The 14,392-nt window shown below is 49.3% G+C and overlaps 1 protein-coding gene across 5 annotated transcripts in view; it reads left to right on the top strand.

The window, feature by feature from the left end:
• Scnn1g (sodium channel epithelial 1 subunit gamma) overlaps positions 1-11,882 on the top strand; it is a 32,072-nt gene extending 20,190 nt beyond the window's left edge. For all 5 annotated transcript variants that reach the window (XM_070004341.1, XM_070004340.1, XM_070004343.1 and 2 more), the window contains 7 exons: positions 4,292-4,390; positions 6,534-6,651; positions 7,512-7,590; positions 7,681-7,738; positions 7,904-7,965; positions 10,341-10,416; positions 10,519-11,882. In XM_070004341.1, coding sequence (XP_069860442.1) covers positions 4,292-4,390; positions 6,534-6,651; positions 7,512-7,590; positions 7,681-7,738; positions 7,904-7,965; positions 10,341-10,416; positions 10,519-10,899 — 873 coding nt within the window. In that variant the 3' untranslated portion in view covers positions 10,900-11,882. The remainder of the gene's footprint in view (positions 1-4,291; positions 4,391-6,533; positions 6,652-7,511; positions 7,591-7,680; positions 7,739-7,903; positions 7,966-10,340; positions 10,417-10,518) is intronic.
• Positions 11,883-14,392: the final 2,510 nt, after the last annotated feature.

Genomic DNA, 14,392 nt, shown 5'->3' with positions numbered 1-14,392 from the left:
ATAAGAGTCTCACGGACTTTCCTGCCCGGGCTGGCTTTAAGCCTCCATCCTCAGATCTCAACCTCCTGAGTAGCAGGATTATAGGCACGAACTACTGGTGCCTGGCTGACAGGGTTATTGTTTTGTATTTGTTATTTACTTATTTTGCTTTTATTATTTTATTATTATTTACTTATTTTGCTTGTTTGTAATTGTTTGTCCTGGTATGGGGGCTTGAACTCAGGGCTTCCTGATCTGGCTTGGCTTTTTAGCTCAAGACTGGTGCTCCACTACTTGACCCATGCCTCCATTTCTGGCATTTTGACCGTCTCTTCATTTGTCTGCTCAGGCTGGCTTGAAACCACAATCCTCAGATCTCAGCCTCCTCAGTAGTTAGAATTACAAGTGTGAGCCACCAGCACCTGGCATATTCTCTTCACTAATGGTGGGTAAACAAAATTTCTACTACATCAAGTTTGAAATGTAAAAAAATTCAACGTTACAGAGCAGGGTCCCTCAGGTCCAGGTATGGTTTGTGTTATTTAGCACAATAACAAAAACATAGAGGTTGCAAAGAAATCAGCAAGGGGACACTTCACTATTTTCACATTAATTAATAAATTTATTTATTTATGCATTCCTTATTTTATTTATCTATTTATTGTGCCAGTCCTGGGGCTTCAGCTCAGAGCCTGAGCACTGTTCCTGACTTTTTTCTGTGCTCAAAGCCACTTGAATTCTACCACTTGAACCACACCTCCACTTCTGGGTATTCTTTGGTGGTTAATTGGAGTTAAGAGTCTCATGGACTTTCCTGCCCAGGCTGGCTTTGTAATGCATTCCTCAGATCTCAGCCTTAGGAATAGCTAGGACTACAGTGTGAGCTACTTGCACTTGGCTGAATTAATTTATTTTAATAAATGTATTCAGGGGCTGGGAAGATGGCTCAGTGGTAGAGCGCTTACCTTGCATGCCTGAGGCTCTGGGTTCAATTCCTCAGCACCACATAAGCAAAAAGAAAAACCGGAAGTGTATTCAGACTTAAGTCACTAGTTAACAAACTTTCCTTATTTTGTTGAAAGCATTGAAAATTCAAACATGAACACAACAGAGAGCCTTCTTAGAGAGATTTTTGTGTGTGTGTGTGGGCGGTCCGGTCGTGGGGCCTGAACTCTGGGCCTGGGCGCTGTCCCTCAGCTCTTCAGCTCAAGGCTAGCACTCTACCACTTGAGCTACTGCACCACTTCCGGCTTTTTTCTGTTTGCTTATGTGGTGCTGAGGAATCGAACCCAGGGCCTCAAGCATGCAAGGCAAGCACTCTAGCACTGAGCCACCTTCCCAGCCCTGAGAGACTTTTTTTTTGGGGGGTCCGGTCATGGGGCCTGAACCCTGGGCCTGGGCGCTGTCCCTCAGCTCTTCAGCTCAAGGCTAGCGCTCTACCACTTGAGCCATAACACCACTCCCGGCTTTTTTCTTTTTGCTTATGTGGTGCTGAGGAATCAAACCCAGGGCCTCAGGCATGCAAATTAAGTGCTCTACCACTGAGCCACCTTCCCAGCCTGAGAGATTTTATTTTTAAGAGAGGAGTCAAGCTGGGTGCTAGTGGCTCACACCTGTAATCCTAACTACTCAGGAGGCTGAGATCTGAGGATTGAGGCTCAAAGCCTCCATGAGATTCTTATCTCCAATAAATCACTCAGAAAACCAGAAGTGGCTCTGTGGTTCAAGTAATAGAGTGCTCACCTTGAGCTGAAGAGCTGCAGGACAGTGCCCAAGCCCAGAGTTCAAGCCCCAAGACTGACCAAAAAAAAAAAAGAGGGGAGACAATTTTCAGGAGGATGAGATGAGAGGACTTCACTTTGAGGCTAGTCAGGCAAAAGTTAGGGAGACTATCTCAAAGAACAAGCCAGGTGTGGTGTTCCTTGCTTGTAATTCCAGTGACTCAAGAAATGGAGGTAGAAGGATCAAAGTCCATCCAGGCTGGCCTGGGCAAAAAACTGGAGACTTTATGGGGAAAAATAACTAAAGCAAATAGGGCTGGGGGTGTGACTCAAGTGGTACAATACCTGCCTAGCAAGCACAAGGTCCTGAGTCCATACTCCAGTAATACACAAAACGGGAGGGGGGGGGGGAAGCAAAAATCAACACCTTTGTGATACAGTTCACATCTCTATGGAAATGAAGGCTTTGTTTGACTCATTTGAGGCTTAATTTTTATAGTTTATCATCAGTCAATATTGGATGAATGGATGCATGGACACATGGATGTATTGGCCACATGGATGGATAGCTGCAGGACAATGGATGGGTGCATGCATGCATGAATGGATGGGTAGGTGAATGAATAGATCAATGGGTGGATAGATTAGTGGTTGAGTATATGTTTGAATGGATGGATGGATGGGTGAATGGATGTATGGATGGGTAGATGAGTGAAGGGTAGATGGATAAGTTGGTGGATGGATGAGTGGTTGTTTATACAGATATATGGATGGATAGGTGGATGGGTGAACAGGTAGATGCGTAGATGTCTGAATGCATGATTGAGCGGATAGACGGAAGACTTCTGGCAGGTAGCACATTCACAGACTTTCCAGAAAATGGATGAGTTGCTGCTAGGAGGCTATAACTGTGAAGATGCAGAAGGGGTGGTTTTGGAGATGGTCCAGTGTGAATGTAGTAGGATGTGAGCAAGTAAAGCCAGGAAAATCCAAGGAGTATTTAAGTCCGCCTCTGAATTAAGGAGTACAAGAGGAGGTCCAGAATACTCGGGGAGATGAGGACTGCTTCCATTCAGGACATACCCAATTTGTTGTGCCTCTGGGAAAACAAAGTGAAGATAAAGTATCCAGTAGCAGGTGCTGTGAGCCAGAACACCGGAGGTCATTCTAGAAGTGGAAATAAATACCCTCACTCAAGACGGACACAGAACCTTTACACAGGCCGACATTCGGGGCTTAGCAGAAGGAAAATGGATAACTGAGACAGAGAATCAGGAAGAGGTAGTGTCAGGGAAATGAAAGAAGGTGAGACCAAAGGTGACAAATGCCGCTGAGAGGTCACGCAAGGTCAAGAGCCATCGCCACTCACCTTCCTGGGTTTGGCAAGAGGTCACCAGAGCCATTGGTAGAAGAAATGGGAGAGGTTGTGTGTGTGTGTGTGTGTGTGTGTGTGTGTGTGTGTGTGTGTGTGTGTGTGTCTTCCTGGGTCTTGAACTCAGGGTCTGTGCATGGTCCCTTAGCTTTTTCATTCAAGACTGTTACTCTACCACTTGACCCAAAGCTTCTCTTGAAGCCAACCCAGGGAAGGAAAGTCCATGAGACTCTTATCTTCAATGAACCACCAGCAAACCAGAAGCGGTGCTGAGGCTGTTAAGTGGTAGAGTGTTAGCCTTGAGTAAAAGGGCTCAGGGACAGTGCCCAGGCCCTGAGTTCAAGCCCCACAATCAACAAAAGAGAGAGAGATGATCCCCAGACCGGGGATTGTCCCCATATATTCTCCTGGTCCTTCCTGGTCCAGTCGCATGGATTGGCCAATGGCTTACCTACCCCTCAGAAGGCCAAATCCAGACTTCTCTGCAGGGCTTCATCTGGCCTCCCCTGCCTTTCTCCCTCCCCTCCCCCATGACATCATCTCCCTGGGTTCCTCTGTTTGGCTGTGGTGCTGTCCTGGCCTCTCCTGCCTCCAGCCTCCTTCTGCCTGTTCCTCCCCGATCTGTCCACAAAGCTAGCTTTTTCTTACCATTTCACATTTGAGCTGACCACAAGACAAAGCTCTTTGTCAGGGATGCCTGCCCAGTCACTCTATGGATAGATCCGGATCCTCCCAAGCCTTCTAGTCTCCCTACCCAGCATCACGGATGTATCTACCTTCTAGAATGGAAGCTTCATAAGATCAGGGAATCCATCACCTTCGATCTTGGGGGATTTCACCGTGTCTTGTTTGTGTCGTTGGTGGTGGTCATGGGGCCTGAACTCAGGACCTGGGCGCTATCCTTGAGCTCTTTTTGCTCACATCTACTGCACTAACACTTTGAGCCACAGCGCCACTTCCGGTTTTCTGGTGACTTATTGGAGGTAAGAGTCTCAACGGACTTTCCTGCCTGGGCTGGCTTTGAACCGCGATCCTCAGATCTCAACCTTCTGAGTAGCTAGGATGACAGGGGTGCGCCACCTGTGCCCAGCTAATGTCACATTGTTTTGTGAAAGAAACAACAGTATGGCCCCCTGGCTACCAGGGAACCCTCCCATTGGAGACCTCCCTTTCCCCTGCCGGAGAGGGCAGAGATGAATGGGGGTCTCTTTGATGGCAGACGGAGTCGTTCAAGCTGAGCGAACCCTACAGCCAGTGCACAGAGGACGGGAGTGATGTTCCGGTCAAGAACATTTACAAGGCTGCTTATTCCCTCCAGGTATGGCCTGTGGGGGGTGGGAGGGGGGGCGGGGATGTGGTTGAACCTAGTCCTGGTTTGTGGCTTGGACCCAGGAGACAAGTTCTCCCTGGGCTGAGGTGTGGCTGGTACCAGGAACTGGGGTGAGGAGCCCTGGGGTTTGTCCAAAAGCCTGAAAATGTGAACAAATGATGCCGGCTGGTTCCAGTCCTCTTCCAAATCCTCCGTAACCAGAGCTTAATTGATTCACTGAGGTTTGTGGGGAACACAATGTACAGCCGAGACCAGCCGCTGGCTAAATCGAGACCTTGGCAGATGAGGGGTGGGAGGGAAGCGAGTCGGGGAGTGATAGGCAGAGGGGTCGAAGTGTTGGGCTCACCGGTTGATGTGTATCCCTCATTCACGGGTGGGCAGATCAAGTCACATTCCTTGGATCTACTCTTGGGCCTCTGCCGGCTGCACACCAGAGTCTAACCTGGATGATAGTTGAAAACGAGGGAAAGTCACAAGAAAAGACCAATTTCCAGCTTGTCTCGGAAAACAAGACGATCTGGCGATCCTGGAGTCCAGATTCCAGCAGGACAAGCAAGGAGAGCACCCACGCCATTAAATAAGCCAAGGGTGTTCTCACCCACTAGTGACTTATATTTGTCACTGGGCCCTGAATGAACTGCCATTTCTGGCTCTCAAATGCAATAAGGGATGAGCTCTTAAGTCTCCTCTTCCATCCTTGGAGAGCTGCAATTGGTCTCCAACTAGAACCCATGCAGATCAATCATCCAGGCACAGAAGAGTGATCAGCTGCCCTCTGCACTGAGCCCCTCCCATCACAATGCCAGGAGACTGTGTAGACACTGTGTAAAAGGGTCTTTTATAAACCAGGCACCAGTGGCTCACATCTGTAATCCTATTTAGGAGGCTGAGAGCTGAGGATCATGTTCAAAGCCCAGCCCAGGCAGGGAAGTCCATGAGGCTCTTAGCTCTAAGTAATCACCAAAAAGCTAGAAGTAGAACTGTGGCTCAAGTGGTAGAGCATTAGCCTTGAGCAAAAAAGCTCAGGGACAGGGCCAAGGCCCTGAGTTTGAGCCCCAGGTTTGGTGCACGCACAGACACAAACACACACACAACAACAACAACAATAACAACAAACCTTCCCACCAAACCTCCCCTCCAATAAATAAACCTCCCCATTTAGAAAACTAAATAAGTAAATAAAAAGGAACTGTTAGCTGGAGACTGTTTATAATAGGGACTTTAAGCCCCAAAGGAAAAGTAAGCTCGGTAGAAAAATATATTTAGTGCTAAGCTAGCCAGGTTCAAACTCGTCGATACAACACGTGCTCATACTAATCTGAGGAAAGAGGTATCATTGCTCTTGTTTCAAAGAGGAAGAAAGGAAAGTATCATTAAAGTCAAGTGACTGGCTTAGGGCCACATAGCAGGTAGGTGGCAAGAAGAAGATTAGAACCAGAACATCTGACTTGGGGGCGGCTGCCTGCGGTTAGTTTTGATGCATTAATGTCCTGGTAGTTTTGATGGCTTCTGATCTTCTAGAGTGGGGAGGGCATGGATCTGGGGATTGGAATGTGTTTCTTTCCCTTTGTTCTTTTTCTCTTCCTTTCTTCCTTCTTTTTATTTGTTTATTTATTCCTCCCCCTCACCCCTCTCTCTTTTACTGGTGCCAGAGCTGGGGCTTAAACTCAGTACCTCGCACTTTTGCTTCCTTGAATTTTTCCACTCAAGGCTAGCACTTGAGCCAAACCTCTACTTCTGGCTTTTTTTTTTTTTTTTTTTTTTTTTTGCCAGTGAACTGAAGAGTCTTACAGATGTGGCTGTCCAGGATTTCAAACTCTCATCCTCAGATCTCAGCCCCCTGAGTAGTAGCTAGGATTACAGGTGTGAGCCACCAGCACTAGGATTACAGGTGTGAGCCACCAGCACCCAGCTTCCATCCATGTCTTGGAGGTTGTTACTTTTCTTGATTTGGGGGTGGGGATCAGCACTCTTGCGACAGAGAATGAACCTTGGCTCAACCTGATCTGTACGACTCAGTCCAGATTCTCAGCAGAGGAGAAGGAGGTGGGCGCATGCAGTAGTCCCTGGGCCCCCAGGGATAGGTAGTGCAGGGAGGTAACTCAGAGCATCTTGGGATTTTGTCTTTCAGATCTGCCTATACTCATGCTTCCAGACAAAAATGGTAAAGAAGTGTGGATGTGCTCAGTACAGCCAGCCTCTTCCTCCAGGCACCAACTACTGCAACTACCAACAGCACCCCAACTGGAGTGAGTGTGCCACCACCCCCCCAACAGTGTACCTTCCAGAAGAGGGAGCATCTAGTTCAGCACCGGGCTCTATCCTGAGACATACCTCTACTCTACCCCATTACCTTTTTCCTTAAGGGAGGTATAAGATGCTCACTAGATGCTAGGTGCTGCAACTCACACCTGTCATCCGAGCTACTCAGGAAGCTGAGATCTGAGGATCACAGTTCAAAACCAACTGGGGCAGGAAACCATGAGACTCTTATCTCCAATTAACCAGCAGAAAACTGGACATGGAGCTATGGCTCAAACTGGTAGAGCACTAGCCTTGAGGGGGGAAAAACCCCTCAGGGACAGTGCCCAGAAGTGAAGCAGCTTGCCCGACCTAACATAGGCAAGGGAATAACAGAACTGGACCCAGGCCAAAGGCTGCTTGAACCTTATCTCACTCCTTTTGCGACTTTCAATACTAATGTGAGAATGGAGGTACCAATCCTAGGACCTGAACTCAGGGCCTTGGTGCTATTCTTTAGCTGTTTTTGCTCCACCCTTGAGCCACACTTCTGGCTTTTTGCTGGTTAATTAGAGATAAGAGTCCTACAGACTTTCCTGCCCAGGCTAGCTTTGAACCTCTGTCCTCAGATCTGTACCTCATCTGTAACTAGGAATGTAAGCCTGAGCCATCTGTGTTCAGCGCCACCCATATTCTGTTTCCCCCAAATCACAGACAAGTGCTGGCTTCCAGAGAGCCAATGTCTGCAGAAAATGAGAGGAGGGCTAATGAAGCAAGAGTGGGGGTGGGGTTTCTGGGGTGGCCCAGGGACCCTCAGGAAAGGTGCCATGACTCTTGTGCTCACTCTGCTATGTCCTGTGTCTATCAGTGTATTGCTACTATAAGCTGTACCAGGCTTTTGTCCGGGAAGAGCTGGGCTGCCAGTCGGTGTGCAGGGAAACCTGCAGGTAAGTGTGGGCCTGGGCAGGGCGTGGAGGAGAGGGGGGCAGGCCTGGGTGCCCTGAGCTGCCCGCGATCACTCTATTCCTCTCCTTAAGCTTTAAGGAATGGACCCTGACCACCAGCCTTGCCCGGTGGCCATCTGAAGTCTCTGAGGTCAGTTCTACTCTTTTTCTGAATGTCCTTGCCATCCTCTGACTTTGGGGTGGCCCCAAGAGGAGGGGGGGGCTCTCTGCCTGAGGAGAGGGGGAGCAGTAGCGGGGGGGGGGAGGGCAGCGGACATCCCAGGTCCCATCTTCTTTCTTTCTTTCTCCATCACAGAAATGGTTGCTGCCTGTTCTCATCCGGGACCAAGGCCAGCAAATAAACAAAAAGCTCAACAAGTAAGTTGACCTCTCTGCCCACTTCCCTCTCGCCTGAGTCCCCCAGCTCTTCCTCTGTTTCCTCATTGCCCAGCCCTCGCCTATTCTTTCAATCATTCCGTCAACAAATATTTATCAAGCTCCCGATCATGAGCCAGGCCCAGCCCTGACTTTCCTTTCACCGTGATCCACCTCCTGCAATACTTTGTACATTGTAACGCACTGAAGCCCTAGTTGAAATACAACCGAACTGGCCACACTATTTCCTTATGATGCACAAAGCACTCAGCAAACGCTCAGATGGTTCCTGTACCTTGGGCCCAACCAGTTGTTCACAGCTGTCTTTGGGTATTCTCGCAGGATTAGTTCTGAGGCCCTCCCCTCCCAGGTGGATACTAAAATTCCAGGATGCTCAAATCCCTCATGCAAAATAGTAGGGCATTTGCATGGAACCTACCACATCCGCCTGTACCTTTAAGGCCAGCATCTCTAGTTTGCTCAGGATACATAACATGATGCAAATGTTATGTAAAGACTTGTTGTATCAGCTTGTTTATTGAAAGTAATGACAAGACAAAGTTTGTAGCCAGGTGCTGGTTGCTTACGCCTGTCATCCTAGCTACTCAGAAGGCTGAGATCTGAGAAGTTCAAGGTCCAAAGCCAGTCTGGAAGACAAATCTGAGAGACTTTTATCTCCAATTAAACCAGCAAAATGCCTGGAATGGAGACACGGCTCAAGTGGTAGAATGGCATCCTTAAGTAAAAAGAAAAAAGCCAAGCAACAATGTGAGGCCCTGGGTTTAAGTCACAGTACTAGAATGGAAAGGGGGGGGGGTAGGGAGGGAAGGAGGAAGGATGGAAGGAAGGAAGGAAGGAAGGAAGGAAGGAAGGAAGGAAAGAAAGAGTGGAGGAAGGAAGGGAAGGAGGAAGGGAGGGAAGGAGGGAGGGAGGGAAGGGGTCTGCACATATATATTCGGGAAAGTTGCAGATTATTTTCTGAAATTCTCCCAAGCACTGTCATTTGAACACACAGGTCTGAAAGTTCCTGATGCAGGAGGGCTGAGTGTGTAGCCATTCCAAAGCTCCCACATGCCTCATTGATACCCAGGTCACCCCAGTTGGCTAATACTTTGAGTATCCCTTTCAACACACATCTCTCAGTCTATTTAATTTTGCAAAAAATATTGATCATAGCCCAGTAAATGTATCTCATGGTTACTGATATAGCACAACTTAGAAAAAAATACCAGCATTTCTAATCCCTCTTGAGTTATTTCCAAGGGAACGTTAGCAAACACTCAACCAGGCTGGACAGGGGCCAGCTATATGGGAGAGATCTGGTTCAGACAGTGATGACCTGGCCTGGACCATCACCATCTCCCAGGGCCCTGCCCTGGGGCATGAGGACACTTAAGCATCTGGTGGACACTAGGTGTTGTGTGGCTCCTGGGGGCACCAAGTAACCAAGCACCCGTGGCATCTTCCCTCAAGGGGTTTATAGTCTAGTGATACATATAGACTTAGGTCAAGCTTTGGCAAACTTGGTTTGCAAACCAATGACACCCTAGGCCAAATCAAAACACCCCACTCCCAGATTTCCAGCATTCCAGAAAAGATCAAAATGCCCAAAAATCGTGAACTTCAATCCTTACACTGTGCCAACCATCTAAGTAATAGCTGCAGCTTCAGAATGAGCCTGGGCATTGGCGTGTGCCACCACACCCGTGGAGATGGATCTGAATGGCGCCAGAGCTGTTGGGGATTCAATGTTTGTCTCAGTTAAATGTTAGCGATGCAATCGTTGTCAGATTCTTTAACCAACCTGTGTCTCCATTTACACTTCTGTGAAATGGGCTGGTGGCAGGGGCAGGGGGAGATGATTAGAACACACTTCCCTTCCTACCCACAGAGGTGGTGAGACTTAAATGAGTTAGTTCATAGAAAGGGTTTTAAAAAGTTGTTGTTTTTGTTCTTGTTTTGAACAAAGCTTGTAAACCCAGGAAGTACTTAATAAATGCTAGCTGGGTATCACTCCTATGGCCGTATCCCACAAGTCTGCCTCATTCCCTATACCTATTTGAGATTGCGATCAAATAATTACCAATGTCACTTTGATGGAGAGCCAGCTGTTGCGGGAGATGGCAGTGTGCTGACTTAATCTGGAAGGTGAAAATTGTCGTGGAATACATACCATTATGTATGTAATCCTGAGACCCAGAACCAGGCTAGGGATAAGCTCTGGGAGAAAGGAAAAGCCCCACAGACAGGTTTTTATATTATGGACGCAGGGAACTCAGAACCTGGGGTGCTGAGGGCTGAGGGGGAAGGGGGAGGGCATCCAGCACAATGCCAAGGCTCCTGACTCACCTGAGCTCTCCCTGGTGTAATGTCTACAGGACTGACTTGGCCAAACTCTTGATATTCTACAAAGATCTGAACCAGAGATCCATCATGGAGAGTCCAGCCAACAGTGTGAGTTCCGGGCTTGTGAATGTGTGCATCGATCTGGCCAGTCAGGGTGGGTCCTGGTGGCATGGGGCTCCTCTTGAGGGTGGACCTGGGGCTGTCTTACAGATCGAGATGCTCCTGTCTAACTTTGGTGGCCAGCTGGGCCTCTGGATGAGTTGCTCCGTCGTCTGCGTGATCGAAATCATCGAGGTCTTCTTCATCGATTTCTTCTCCATCATTGCTCGCCGCCAGTGGCAGAAAGCCAAGGAGTGGTGGGCCCAGAAGCAGGCACCCTCCGGCTCCGAGACTGCAGCCAGCCAGCAAGGCCAGGACAACCCAGCCCTCGATATAGACAATGATTTGCCCACATTTACCTCTGCCATGCGCCTGCCTCCAGCCCCGGATACCCAGGTGCCGGGCACACCGCCTCCCACGTACAACACCTTGCACTTGGAGAGAGCCTTTTCCCACCAGCTCACGGACACCCAGCTGCCCAGTGAATCCTGAGGCAGGATGGGAAAAGACTGGGTGATCAGGACCACCCCCTGTAGGTGGGAGGAGGGGTCTGAGGACTTAGCCCTGGTCCCCCGAGCTAAGGGGGCCTCCTGAGAACCAGGTGGGCCCTGCTGGGCTCTGCCTATCATTCTCACATGTAACCAGGCCCAGAGGAACGAGAGCCTGTGGTCCACACTGAGCATGCCCAGGAGACTGAGGCTGAAGCAATGGGTGTGGGGAGGGTCAGTCTTGGTGGAAGCCAAGCTGAGTGTTCTTCCTTAGGTCTGGAGAGAGAAGGATGCTCTTAAACCCCAAGCTCAGGGCTTCCTCCACTTTCCTGGCCTAGGCTGGGGCTTGAAGATAAGGCTTTAGGTAGCAAATCTGGACAGCCACTGCCTTACGCCGAAGACAGGAGGAGGCCTCGCCCCGGCCCTGGCCATAGAGGTTAGGCAATGAGCCCAGGGCCTGGGAGTGTGTTTTGGGAGGGGCACAACAGAAAGAGGTGTTCCACTCTGGGACTGTGGAGTGCACAGCTAAGACGGTGACCTGGCAGAAGGGACTCGTTCGAGGGCACAGCTGGACACACCTGCCAAGTGATGTCTCCATAGCCTCCCTCAGCTGCTTTTTCCACAGGCCAGCTCAGCACCACCCCAAAGCAGACCTCCCACGGCCGCCACCAATGCCTTGCCCCTTCAGCAAGCCACCGTACAGATAACCCACTTTGTGCCCTGTGGACACCTTTGACTTCAACCCCATCCCAAAAGCTGGGGTGTTCTAAGCACTTATGAAGACAAAGGGACAGCAAGGGACTGTCCATAGACTAAACCTTGTCCTTATCCATGAACTAAAAATGTGTGTGTATGTGTGTGTGCGCATGTGCAGCATTGTTAAATAGCTAACAATACCTACTAAGCCAAAAGAGAATATTTGTGACTCATGAAAAGGATGTGAGATTCAAGTATTAGGGCCTATAAATAAAGTTTTATTGAAACACAGCCCTGTCCATTCATTTGCATATTGCTTGTGGCTGCTGTTCAGTACAGGTGAGTGGTTCAGACACTAACAAATAAATCTTTTCTGGTCTTTCCAGATAAAGCTTGCTGGCCCTTGGATGAGCCCATTAAGGATGTATGACAGGTCCATCTTGTAGATAAAAAATAAACATCAGGTGTACAGAGAGGTTAGGCTGCTTGCTCAAAGCAAGATAGCCAAGAAGTTTGCAGAATTGGGATTTGAATCCAGGCAATCTGACTTCACAGCTATTCTAGTTTTCCATTAGTTCATTTTTGTGCTAGTATTGGCACTTGAACTCAGCACCGAGGCCCTGTCCTACTTCAAGGTTAACAGCACTCTAGTACTTGAACCACAACTCCATTTCCAGCTTTTTCCTGCTGAACTGGGCATGGATCTCGAGGATTTTCCTGCCCCGGCTGGTTTTGAATTACAATCTTTAGATCTTAGCCTTCTGAGAAACTAGGATTACAGGTGCAAGCACGAGTGCCCAGCTTCACAACTTTTCCTAGCGTCTGATAAGGTACCTTGTAATCACTCCACCCTTGAAGTGATGTCATTTGGAGTAGGAAAGGATGTTGGCTCAGCACCCTAAGATCCAGGACAGAAGTGGGAGTCCTTCGCAAGGTGTGTATTTCAGAGCAAATCCCCATGGAGGAAGGCTGTGGGGACCCTGCCCAGGCCTGTGCACACCAAATTCACTCCTACCTCAGGCCTGCAGCTGGAAAGCAAGGCCAGGGCAGGGCTAGGAGCTGTGCCAGGAAAGCAGGCAGGCAGGAGGTCATGGTGACCCTGGGTGGCTGGCCCTCCCCTGGGGAGTGGGCTCCAGGGGAAGGCCGATGGCTGCTCAGGTTTCAGGGTGCTGAGCTTGGGGGCTGAGCCTGGATCCCATCCAGGCTGGACTGCGGTGGTTGTAGCCGGTGCAGACAGGGAACTGGCAAGTGATCATCTCTTTCCTCAGACAGGAGCTTCCTCCTCCTCCACTCCACCACCCCCAAACCCAAGGCTGGAGGAGGGGAGCTGGCATGGGGGGCGGGGAGGTCACGTTTGTAGAATCCGCCAGCTTTGGCACGATCGCATGGTTAGCAAGCTTTCCAGCAAGGCGGCTGCTGGGCGTGTCCCAAGAGCCTGCCAGCCTCTGGCTTAATTGGCCCCTGGCAGATGGGTGTGCCATGTCCTGATTCCAGCTGTGTCTGCCCAACTCCTGCCCGATTCCTACGAGCCCTGCGCTGCCCCTTTCTCCTCTACCCGCCCTCCTCAGCCAATGTGCCCCAGGTACTGCCCTGGCTCAGCCCTGAGCACTGTCCCTCAGCTCTTCAGCTCAAGACTAGTGCCCTACCACTTGAGCCACAGCGCCACTTCCGGCTTTTTTCTTTTTGCTTATGTGGTGCTGAGGAATCGAACTCAGGGCCTCAGGCATGCAAGGCACATGCTCTACCACTGAGCCAACTTCCCAGCCCCTGATAGGTGGCATACTTATTGAGCTCTTGCTTGCTAGTGACTCTGCAGAGCACTACATACAGCCTCGGCTCCTGTCATTCTGGCAGCTCAGATACTCTTGCAAAGGAAGACAGGTTCAGCCCAGCACCGGTGGCTCACGCCTGTGATCCTAGCTATTCGGAAGGCTGAGATCTGAGGATCGTGGTTCTAAGCCACCCTAGGTAGGATAGTCCCTGAGACTTTTATCTCCCATGAACCACCAGAAAACTGGAAGTAGAGCTGTGGCTCAAAGTGGTAGAATGCTAGCCTTGAGCAAAAGAGCTCAGTGCCCAGGCCCTGAGTTTAAGCCCCATGACAGACCAAATTTAAAAAATAAAGGTTCAGAGAGGCCTAGAATGACTTGCCAGTGACCAGCAGCCAGAGCCTGTTTGCTTAAACCATGATGCAGAAGGCCTTTCCTATGGAAACTTTTTCCCAAGGGGCTGGTCTGTCCCAGGATCTCTTCTTGGGTCTCTCTTGCTTTAGTTCTAGTCTGCTCAGCCCAGAATCTCCTGATCCCAGGACAGAAGTAATGCTGGGGAAGACTGATAATATTCCAGGAGTCCTTTGTAAACAGCCACTATGGCCAAGACTTTAGGGTTTTCTTTCCTTTTTTCTTTCCTTCTTTCCTTTCTTTCTTTCCTTCTTTCCTTTCTTTCTTTCTTCCTTTCTTTCTTTCTTTCTTTCTTTCTTTCTTTCTTTCTTTCTTTCTTTCTTTCTTTCTTTCTTTCTTTCTTTCTTTCTTTCTTTCTTTCTTTCTTTCTTTCTTTCTTCCTGTACTAGGGTGTGAATTTAGGGCCTCATGCTTGCTCAGCTTGCTTGTTCAGCTGTTACTCTACCACTTAAACCATACCTCTAGCCCTGATTTTTTTTTGGCTGATTATTTCAGAGAACTTTTTTCCACCTAGGCTAACTTTGAACCATAATTCTTTGGGTCTCAGCGTTCTGAGTAGCCAGGATTACAACTGTGAGCCACCATGCCCGGCTGCCCCTTACCTTTTCAAGCCACCCAAAC

Source organism: Dipodomys merriami, unplaced genomic scaffold (genome assembly GCF_024711535.1).
Source record: "Dipodomys merriami isolate MVZ:Mamm:240054 unplaced genomic scaffold, mDipMer1.0.p SCAF_62, whole genome shotgun sequence".
Lineage (NCBI taxonomy): Eukaryota > Metazoa > Chordata > Mammalia > Rodentia > Heteromyidae > Dipodomys > Dipodomys merriami.
Note: the sequence above shows the minus strand (reverse complement) of the source record. Positions and strands in the feature narration are given on the sequence as shown.